The 10,933-nt window shown below is 44.6% G+C and overlaps 1 protein-coding gene across 2 annotated transcripts in view; it reads left to right on the top strand.

Moving 5' to 3' along the window:
* Window positions 1–10,933, top strand: part of HMGCL (3-hydroxymethyl-3-methylglutaryl-CoA lyase) — a 23,646-nt gene that overhangs the window by 1,215 nt on the left and 11,498 nt on the right. The window contains exons 2-5 of one of the 2 annotated variants that reach the window (XM_008062149.1): window positions 1,771–1,854; window positions 4,530–4,637; window positions 5,336–5,431; window positions 9,130–9,278. In XM_008062149.1, coding sequence (XP_008060340.1) covers window positions 1,771–1,854; window positions 4,530–4,637; window positions 5,336–5,431; window positions 9,130–9,278 — 437 coding nt within the window. The remainder of the gene's footprint in view (window positions 1–1,770; window positions 1,855–4,529; window positions 4,638–5,335; window positions 5,432–9,129; window positions 9,279–10,933) is intronic. The other variant, XM_008062150.2, reaches the window with a different exon arrangement.

Raw genomic sequence — 10,933 nt, 5'->3', positions numbered from 1 at the left:
CTGCAGCCTCGACCTGCTGGGATCCGGCGATCCTTCCGTCTCAGCCTTCCGAGTAGCCGGAATTACAGGAACGCGCTACCACGCCCGGCTGATTTTTGATTTATTGTAGAGATGAGATCTCCCCAAGTTGCCCAGGTGGGTCTCCAACCCGCGGGCTCAGGCAATCCACTCACCTAAGCCTCCCAAAGCGCGGGATTACAGTCTGAGCAACCGAGCCCGGCTTGTTTTGACTTTTAATAAGTGATAATCAGTGGTGGTATTTTTACCTGAGAGCATTTAGAGAGTTATAACTATGGGGGAGGCAATATAACTGTATGGTGGGAGGAAATTACACTCTCCTTACAGTGCGTCCCTCTCAGAAAGCCACTTTAATGTCTTTCTTTACTAGGCCACCTATCTCCACCAATTACTCATGTATAAAATGAAGATAGTAATTCCAATTAGGCACATTAAGAAAATTAAATGAGATGGTGGATATTAATGTGCTTTGAAAAAAATTCCTGGTGTAATGAGATGGTCCTCCTTGGGGTTACTAGCATAGGTTTACTGTCAGAACCAAACTTGGGTTCAAATCCAAGTTCTAGCACTTTCTAGCTGTGTGATTTTGGGTAATCATTCTAAGGCTCAGTTTCTTCCTTTATGGAGTTGGGATAATGATAGTCCCTGCCTTGGGGAACTGATGTCTATGGCTTTAGTCAGGATTGATGTGGGTGCACCATACCTTAGGACACTGTAGAGTCTCACAGAGTGAGACTCCAACTCAAAAAATAATAATAATAATAATATAGGTATATATTAAGTGATTCAAGCAAGTTATTAAGTAGTGTGTGTGTGTATATATATATAATGTTGGTTCCATGTAAATATTACTATATATATATGAATATATACATAAACCTTACAGTTGTGTAAGGAACTGCAATACTTGTGTGGATGCAGTGCTTTGAAGAAAATAATTAGAGCCTGAAGTAGAAAATAATGGGAATGACCAGGCATGTGGTTCATGCCTATAATCTCAGCACTTTGGGAGACCAAGGTGGAAGGATCACTTGAGGCCAGGAGTTCGAGACAGCCTGGGCAAATAGTGAGACTCCATCTCTACATTAAAAATGTTAAAAGTAGCTGGGCGTGGTGTCATGTATCTGTAGTCCCAGCTACTCAGGAGGCTGAGGTGGGAAGATCCATTGAGCCCAGGAGTTTACAGTGAGCTATGATCATGCCACTACACTCCAGCCTGGGTGACAGAGTGAGACCCTGTCTCAACAAGAAAAGAATGGGGGTGAAAGCCTAGGCAGCTTTGCAAAAGATAGTCAAAGGAGGCCTCTCAGCAACTGAAAGATGAGATGGAGGTATATGAGGAGTCTTCTGGATGAAGGGAAGCCCTGCTGTGGGAGGAAAGGGACTTGTGCTGAGTGACCCAGTTATGAAGAGAGATGGGAAGGAATCAAGTGGACTTTGGGAAAAGTAGGAGTTCTGTTTTGGGATTGCTGAGCTAAAGAAGAGCAAATAGGTCTTTCAGGCAGGCAGTGGGAAGAGTTTGGGTTTCAGGGAAGAACTTGTAACAGAGCTTGAATCTCTTGCTTATTCCTGTTCCTAAGTGAAATATTCTTTCTGTTTTTAGTTCTAAAACAAATCCAATGTGAATTAAGTAATGAGAAATATTGCTTCTTGCTTCATTATTAGTGGAGATGGATCAGTTCTTTCGGATTGGTACCTGGGGCGTTGTGACAATCTCTTCCTGTTATTTTTTGTTTCTCTTTGAAACCAAAGGTCAGCACTTCATCTACGGACACTTTCCCAAAGCATGTAAAAATTGTGGAAGTTGGTCCCCGAGATGGACTACAAAATGAAAAGGTAAAGTTGAAAATTAACCAGAAAAAGGATTTCTCAAGCATCTGTTTTGAGTGTTCTATGTGGTAGGCGCCATGAGAATGGACAGAGTTATACAAGACTTGCGCACTCTGCCCACGTAAGGCAGAGTCGAGAGGCCACGCAGGCACCTGTGACACATCTAAAATCGTGGAGTAGGCTGGGCACAGTGGCTCAAGCCTATAATCCCAGCACTTTGGGAGGCCAAGGTGAGAAGATTGCCTGAGCCCACAGGTTTAAGACCAGCCTGGGCAACATGGTGAGACCTCATCTCTATAATAAATAAAAAAATTAGCATGGTAGCGTGTGTCTGTAGCTCCAGCTACTTGAAAGGCTGAGGCGGAAGGATTGCTGGAGCCCAGCGAGTTGACACTTGGGGTGACTGTGAGTGTGCCACTGCACTCCAACCTGGGCAACTGAGTGAGACTCCAACTCAAAATAATATAAAATAAAATAGTGGGGCATCACTTGAGCCTAACAGTTTGAGACTAGCCTGGGTGACATAGTGAGACCCTGTTTTATTAAAAGAAATACATGCATAAGTAAAAAGTGGTATAACACATATGGTGTCACTGTGTCCATAGCCCAGTGGGGTGGGGTGGATGGTATAGAGTGAAAGTGAGGGCATGTCTTTCGGCCCATCAATTCCATATGAGGGGATTTATCTAAAGCAAGACATGACTGCCAAGAACAGAGAGTTAACCTTGGGGACGTTCCTTATGAACCTGTTGGGAAGAGCGGAGAAGTTGAAAACCTTGATGTTCAGTATGGGGAAGGTTGGGTCAAATGCATTATGGATTTTGTATAAAATGAAATATCATGAAGCCATTAATGATATAGGTATATATTGGCCAGGCACGGTGGCTCAGGTTTGTAATCCCAGCATTTTGGGAGGCCAAGGTGAGAGGATTGCCTAAACCCGGGGGTTCAAGACCAGCCCGTGCAACTTGGCAAGACCTCATCTCTACAATAAATCAAAAAATTAGCAGGGCGTGGTAGCACGCGCCTGTAGTTCCAGCTACTTAGAAGACTGAGAAAGAAGACTCGCCTGAGCCCAGCAAGTTGAGGCTGCGGTGGCCGTGAGCATGCCACTGCCCTCCAGCCTGGGTAACAGGGTGAGACTCAAAAAAATAATAATAATAATAATATAGGTATATATTAAGTGATTCAAGCAAGTTATTAAGTAATGTATGTGATTATATATAATGTTGGTTTCATGTAAATATTACTATATATATAAATACATATAAACCTTACAATTGTGTAAGGAACTAAAAAGTTTGTATATGTGCAGGAGCATCTACCTGGAATAGTGTCTAGATAGCACCGTCCCATAGAACTTTCTATGAAGAAGAAATATCCTACACCTGAGCTTTTCCATTTGGTGGCCACTAGACTCATGTGGCTCTTGAGAAGTTGGAATGTGACTAGTATGGCTGAGGAACTGAATTTTTATTTTTATGTAATTTTAATTAATTCAAATTTAAATAACCACATGTACTAGTGACATAGATTGAGAAGGTTACATACCAGGGTATTAGCAGTGTTATCACTGGGAGGTTCTAAGAGTAGTTTTCTTTTGTTTTTGGCATGTTTTTCTGAAATAATCATGTATTAATTATTTCTTCAGTTATAAAAAAACTTTTTTTTTTTTTAAATAACCATTCTATCTTCAATAATGAGTGCATGTTGAAAACAATAGTCTAAATTCCACAAGGGCAGAATCCTGTCTGCTCTGCCTATCTCTGCACCCATAGCACCTAATACAATGTCTGGAGCATGGAAAGTTTTCAAAAATTACTTGTGGAATAGACTAAGTTAAATCTGTGGGAGAGAAATTGTGAAAGGGAGTTGGGGTGGGAGGACCTAGTGAGAAGGACCTGGAGTTCTTAGAATTTTTTACCTAATCCTGCAGGTATTAGGAGGCTATGGAGCAAGAGAGTGAGACATTGGAGGCTGAGTTTTAGGAGAATTCCTGTGTAGGATGAATTAGTGGAGTGAGATCATGCCATATTATTCACAGGATAATGATGGTAGATTTAGAAAGAGGAATCCATAAAGTCTGGTGAGTTGCTAGACTTGGTGGGAAAGGGAGAAAAAGAAGCTATATGCAGTGGATGAAGTCTGATGCCAGTGGGGAGACAGAAAAGGGGAGGGTGTGATAGTCTGGGGCCCCCATTCTATAGGACCCAAGTGTCAAGTCATCTCAGCCCTTTCAGGCCATTGTACCTTGCTCTGAATTTGTTTATGTGGCTCTTGAGCAATTGAAATGTGACTAGTATGGCTGAGGAACTGAATTTTTATTTTTATGTAATTTTACTTAATTCAAATTTAAATAACCACATGAGGTCATAAACTAGCACATATTTACTTAAGGGAAAGTCTGCAGGACCAAAAAATGTTTGTTCCATGTAAATATTATGTTTTTTTCAGGTGAGAAGCTACATCTGCTGTAAAGCACTATCTGTAGAACTTGAAGACAAGCCTTTACCCCATCTATCAGTGGGGATTATTTGTGAATTTATGGTAGTGTTTGGAAATTGAGATAGTGAAATGCTTGCTGTAACAAAAGCTTTGTGCTAATAGGCTCTGCATTTTGAGGCCATTTTATTATCAATTTTGCTGACTTGTCTTCTTTGGTGTTTCTCTCTCCACTATAGAATATCATACCGACTCCAGTGAAAGTCAAGCTGATAAACATGCTTTCTGAAGCAGGACTCCCCGTGATAGAAGCCACCAGCTTTGTGTCTCCCAAGTGGGTTCCTCAGGTGAGCCCCAGCCCTCAGTGAGAGGCCTTTCTCAAGGGATGAAAAGCTTTGCATTTGCTCTTGAAGCAAGTAGAAGTCCAGAACATAGATTTCCAGGTTTCTGGCTTTGAGAGGCCTCAGGCAACTCATAGCACTGTGGTGCAGGAAGAGAATGGCCTAGAAGTCAGGAGCCTTGTGGTCAGTCTTGGCTCTGCCTGACTTGCTCAGGGCCTTTCCCCTCTCTAGGTTAGAGATGACTTCTCAGGTCTCCTCTGGCTCTAAAAGTCTATAATCTGTATGTCTGCCTGAGTTTTCTGCATTTATAAAAGAGGAAGACTGATGGCCCCTGCTTCACAGAGACAGTCAAGTGGGGAAGAAAGAGCCTGTTACAAAATGAGTGTTAGATGACACAGAGAAGCCGAGCCCAGTGCCTGGCTCAGCGTACATCCTCAGTCAATGGCTGATAGTGTATTACTGCTGTTGCTGCTTATGTAAAGCTGACAGTATGGGCCATATGGAGAAATTGGAGCTATCATCCATGGCCCCTTCTGGTCCATCAGCAGTCAGATAGTAAATGCCTCGGGGACATTTGACTCTGCAGAAGGAATCATCCTCCAGAGGCTTGGGAGAACAGAGATTTTATAATTAAAAGATTTTCTCTAACTGAGCTATAGGCCTGCTCCTGATGATGGCTTGGCAATATCTCCTTTGGCTCCTAGATGGCTGACCACACTGAAGTCTTGAAGGGCATTCAGAAGTTTCCTGGCATCAGTTACCCCGTCCTGACCCCAAATATGAAAGGCTTTAAGGCAGCGGTAAGAGGACAGCTTGTTGGTGGGGGCTTCTGAAATGAGATTGATGGCACTGGTCCCTGGCTTGTCTTGCCTCAGTCCCCTGTCCTGGAATGTCCATCTGAACATCTTATCTGTCAGCCCAACTCAGGAGCAGACCTGACCCTGCCACTCACCACTCTATGATCCTTACAAGTTACTTAATCTCTCTGAACCTCATATTTTGCCTATAAAATAGGGCTAATGATGATACCAAAAGATATGAGGACTTCAAAAGATAGGCTGCATATACATTGCTTAGCAAGACTGATGTAAGAGAAATGCTAGGCCGTGTGCAGTGGCTCATGCCTATAATTTCAGCACTTTGGGAGGCCGAAGTGAGACGACTGCCTGAGCCCACGGGTTTGAGACCAGCCTGGGTAACTTGGCAAGACCTCATCTCTACAACAAATCAAGAAAAATTAGCCGGGCACAGTGGCTTGCACCTGTGGTTCCGGCTACTAGGAAGGCTGAGGCAGGAGGATCGCCTGAGCCCAGCAGGTTGAGGCTATGGTGGCTGTGAACGAGCCATTGCACTCCAGCCTGGGCGACAGAGTGAGACTCCAACTCAAAAAAAAAATAAGAGAAAAGTGCTAAAAATGTTAGCTCTTGTTATTCCTACATCTTGAGAGAAAGGTGACCAAGCTCTCCATAAGGGTTTCAACAATAGCTTTTAGCATCTGCCAACTTTCCTATAATTTCACAAGAACATCATTGGAAGCTGGGCTCGGTGGCTCAGCCTGTAATCTCGTGCCTTTGGGAGGCTGAGGTGAGTGGATTGCCTGAGCCCGCGGGTTCGAGACCCGCCTGGGCAGCAAGACCCCATCTCTACAATAAAACAAAAAATCAGCCAGGCGTGGTAGCGCATGCCTGTAATTCCGGCTACTTGGAATGCTAAGGCAGAAGGATCACCGGAGCCCAGCAGGTCGAGGCTATGGTGGCCAGAAGCAGCCACTGCACTCCAGTCTGGGCGACAGAGTGAGACTCCAACTCAAAAAAAAAAAAAGAACTTCATTGGAGATGTTGGTTCTGCATTTAGACAAAAAGCTTCTTTTAGGAGGGACTTCCAGGGTGGTGGTGGCAGTGGTGGTGGTAGTTTCCTTGGGGAAGTCAAAGTTTGTTTGTTTTAATTTTATTTTAAATTCAAGGGGTACATGTGCAGGTTTGTTACATAGGTCTGTGCATGATGATGAGGCTTGGGCTTAATTTTTTTTTTTTCCCCTGAGTCTGAGTCTCACTCTGTGCCCAGGCTGGAGTGCAATGGCATGCTTACGGCCACTGCAGCCTCGACCTGCTGGACTCAGAAGATCTTCCCACCTCAGCCTTTCAAGTAGCTGGAACTACAGGCATGCGCTGCCATGCCTGGCCAATTTTTCTTTCTTTCTTTCTTTCTTTATTTTTGAGTTGGAGTCTCACTCTGTTGCCCAGACCGGAGTTCAGTGCCACGTTCCCAGCCACTGCAGCCTCGACCTGCTGGCCTCAGGTGATCATTCTGCCTCAGTCTTCCAAGTAACTGAAACCACAGGTGTGCGCCACCACACCTGGTTTTTTTTTTTTTTTTTTTTTAGTCAGAGTCTCACTCTGTTGCACAGGCTGGAGTGCAGTGGCATGCTCACAGCCACCGCAGCCTCGACCTGCTGGGCTCCAGCGGTCCTTCCACCTCAGACTTCCAAGTAGCCGGAACTACAGGCACGTACTACCACACCCAGCTAATGTTTGATTTATTGTAGAAACGAGGTCTTGCCAAGTTGCCCGGGCTGGTCTTGAACCTGCGGGCTCAGGTAATCCACTCGCCTTGGCCTCCCAAAATGCTGGGATTAGAGGCTGAGCCACTGAACCTGGCCTATTTCTTTCTTTCTTTTGAGTCAGAGTCTTACTCTGTTGCCCAAGCTGGAGTACAGTGGCATGGTCATGACTCTTGCAGCCTTGACCTCCTGAACTCAGGTGATCCTTCTGCCTCAGGCTTTCAAGTAGTTAGAACTACAGGTGTGCACCTCCACACCCAGCTAATTTTTTGATTTATTATATAGACAAGGACTCACCAAGTTACCCAGGCTGGTCTTGAACCCCTCGACTTAGGCAATCCTCTCACCCCCACCTCCCAAAGTGCTGGGATTACAGGTATGAGCCACCACGCCAAGCTTCTTCTAGGATTTTTATAGTTTGGGGACTTGTGTTTAAGTCTTTAATCCATTTTGAGTTAATTTTATATATGGTGGAAGGAATGGATTCAGCTTCATTCTTCTTCATATAGTTATCCAGTTTTCCCAGCACCATTTATCGAACAAGGTGTCCTTTCCCCAATGTTTGTTTTTGTCAGTTTTGTCAAAGATGACTTGGTTGTAGGTTAGTGGTTTTATTTCTGAGTTCTCTATTCTGTTCCATTTGTGTTTGTGTCTTTTTTTGTACTAGTACCATGCTGTTTTGGTTACTATAGCCTTGTGGTAAAATTTGAAATCTGGCAGTGTGATGCCTCCAACTTTGTTCTTTTTGCTTAGGATTGTTTTAGCTATCCAAGCTCTTTTTTGCTTCCAGTTGAATGTAAGTGTTGTCTTTTCAGGATCTGTGAAAAATGTTACTGGTAGTTTGATGGGGATTGCATTGAATCTGTAGGTTGCTTTGAGCAGTATGGACATTTTAACGGTACTGATTCTTCTAATCCATGAATATGGGTTATTTTTCCATTTGTGTCATCTTTGATTTCCTTCAGCAACATTTTGTAGTTTTTATTGTAGAGATCTTTCACTTTTTGGTTAGATGTGTTGCGAGGTATTTGTGTGTGTGTGTGTGTGTGTGTGTGTGTGTCTATTGTGAATGGGATTGTGTTTCTGATTTGGTTCTTAGCCTACTTCTTGTGCGTATAGAAATGCAATTGACTTTTGAGCATTAATTTTTGTATCCTGAGACTTTACTGGAGTCATTTATCAGTGCTAGGAGTTTTTTGGTGGAATCTTTGGATTTTCTAGGTATAGAATCGTATCATCTGTGAAAAAGGATACTATAACTTCTTCTTTAACTATCTGGATACCTCCTATTTTGTTCCCTTGCCGATTACTCTAGCTAAGATTCCAGTACTGTGTTAAATAGCAATGGTATGGTTTTTTTTGGTTTTGTTTGTTTGTTTTTTGTTTTGAGTTGGAGTCTCACTATCGCCCAGACTGGAGTGCAGTGGCCGCTTCTGGCCACCGCAGCCTCGACCTGCTGGGCTCTGGCAATCCTTCCGCCTCAGCCTTCCCAGTAGCCGGAATTACAGGCATGCGCGACCATGCCCAGCTGATTTTTTGATTTATTGTAGAGATGAGGTCTCGCTGCCCAGACGGGTCTCGAACCCGCGGGCTCAGGCAATCCACTCACCTCATCCTCCCAAAGGCACGGGATTACAGGCTGAGCCACCGAGCCCGGCTTTGGCCATCTTTAAGGACACCAATTGTACTGGATTAGAAGCCCAAACCATTCTACAGCTTCATCTTAACTAATTACTTCTGCAGTGACCCTGTTTCCAAATGAGGTCTTATTCAGAGGTACTGGGCATTAGCACTTCAGCATATCTTTTTAGGGGGGACACAATTCAACCCATAACATTCACATACCATAAAATATACCATAAGACAAGTTTTTTGCCACTCTGTGTCAGTGTCCTTTGAAGAGAAAACTGCTAAAAGGAGTTAACTGGATGTTGGCAGGTTGCAGCTGGAGCTAAAGAAGTCTCCGTCTTTGGTGCTGCCTCAGAGCTCTTCACCAGGAAGAATATCAACTGTTCCATCGAGGAGAGTTTGCAGCAGTTTGAAGTGGTCTTAAAGGAAGCCCAGGCAGCCAGTATTTCTGTGAGAGGGTGAGTCAGACCACTCTGGTATCTTTTCCTCAGTACCTTTCTGGAATGGGGCCAGGCTCAGAATCAAGCAGCCCTCCCCACCACAAACTACTTATCCTGGGCGGGGACAGCCCCGGCTCCACGTTTGGGAATCTTTTCCTGAGTAAATTGGTAGGAAGAAATCCTAGCGAGTGCTTTCTCTCAAAGCTGAATTTTGAGTCAGTTCACAAGAGGAATCTAGCAGGACAGGAAACTAGCTAGGGCCTGTGGAAGTCAGTTTAGTCCTGGCTTCACCAACTCTTCATACATCCCCAAAGAATCCCTGAGACCTCTAAGTTTCCAGCATCCATCTCTAATAGCAGTAGTTCCAGACTATCCTCACTTTACAGATGACAAAACCGAAGTTCAGGAAGCATGAAAAGTCACCTGTAAGTTCACATAACTGTCCAAATTGCAGCCAGAGTGATCTTCCAAAAATGCACAACTGATCACATGACTCCTGGTTGAAAACTTTTCAGTGGTCGGGCACGGTGACCCAAGCCTATAATTCCAGCACTTTGAGAGGCTGAGGTGAGATTCCCTGAGCTCAGGGGTTCAAGACCAGCCTGAACAACATGGCAAGACCTCATGTCTACAATAAAAATAAATAAATAAATAAATTAGCCGGGCATGGTGGCACATGCCTGTATTTCCAGCTACTTGTAAGACTGAGGCAGAAGTATCGCCTGAGTCCGGCAGGTCAAGCCTGTGGTGGCCATGAGCATGCCACTGCACTCCAGTCTGGGCGACAGAGTGAAAATTCAACTCAAAAAAAAAGAAAGAAGATCTTTTAGTGCCTGACCAAGTTCAGACTTTTTCACATGGTTTACAAAACCCTGCATGATTTGACCCCTGCTGCCCTTTGCAGCTCTACTGTGTGCTGTTCGCTTCTGGCCCTGCCTTCTCTGTAGGCTACATTCCAACCCACCTGGAACTCCTTCCTTTTGTCTCATACCTGCTGTCTCTTGCCTCTGGGCCTCTGCATGCACTTTCTGTAGACTCAGAACACCCTTCCTCCACATCCTACTTTTTGTGCTGATGCCTGCTCAGCCTTCAGGTCCTCTTATGGATAGCAGTTCCTCTGAGAGTCTACCTGTCCTTCAGCTGGAGTTCTGGGACCCCATAGATCCCTGGACATTCTGTAATGTAGCACTTAGATGCATGATTTTTTTTGAGTTGGAGTCTCACTCTGTCGCCCAGACTGGAGTGCAGTGGCCACTCCCGGCCACCGCAGCCTCAACCTGCTGGGCTCTGGCGATCCTTCCAGCTCAGTCTTCCAAGTAGCCGGAACTACAGGCGTGTGCTACCACACCCAGCTAATTTTTTGATTCATTGTAGAGATGAGGCCTCGCCAAGTTGCCCAGGTGGGTCTCGAACCCGCGGGCTCAGGCAGTTCACTTACCTCAACCTCCCAAGGCGCGGGATTACAGGCTGAGCCACTGAGCCCAGCTAAACATTTACCTCTTAATATGCAGAATATTTTGCTTGACTCTGCACGATTTTTGTTTTGTTTTGTTTTGTTTTGTTTTGTGTTGAAGTCTCACTCAACCTGCTGGGCTCTGGCGATCCTTCCGCCTCAGCCTTCCAAGTAACCGGAATTACAGGCATGCGCTACCACGCCTAGCTGATTTTTTTTT

The sequence above is a fragment of the Carlito syrichta genome, unplaced genomic scaffold (assembly GCF_000164805.1).
Source record: "Carlito syrichta isolate Samal-C Ts95f unplaced genomic scaffold, Tarsius_syrichta-2.0.1 Scaffold305659, whole genome shotgun sequence".
NCBI lineage: Eukaryota > Metazoa > Chordata > Mammalia > Primates > Tarsiidae > Carlito > Carlito syrichta.
The sequence above is the reverse complement of the archived record's forward strand: the minus strand, read 5'-3'. Positions and strand labels throughout refer to the sequence as shown.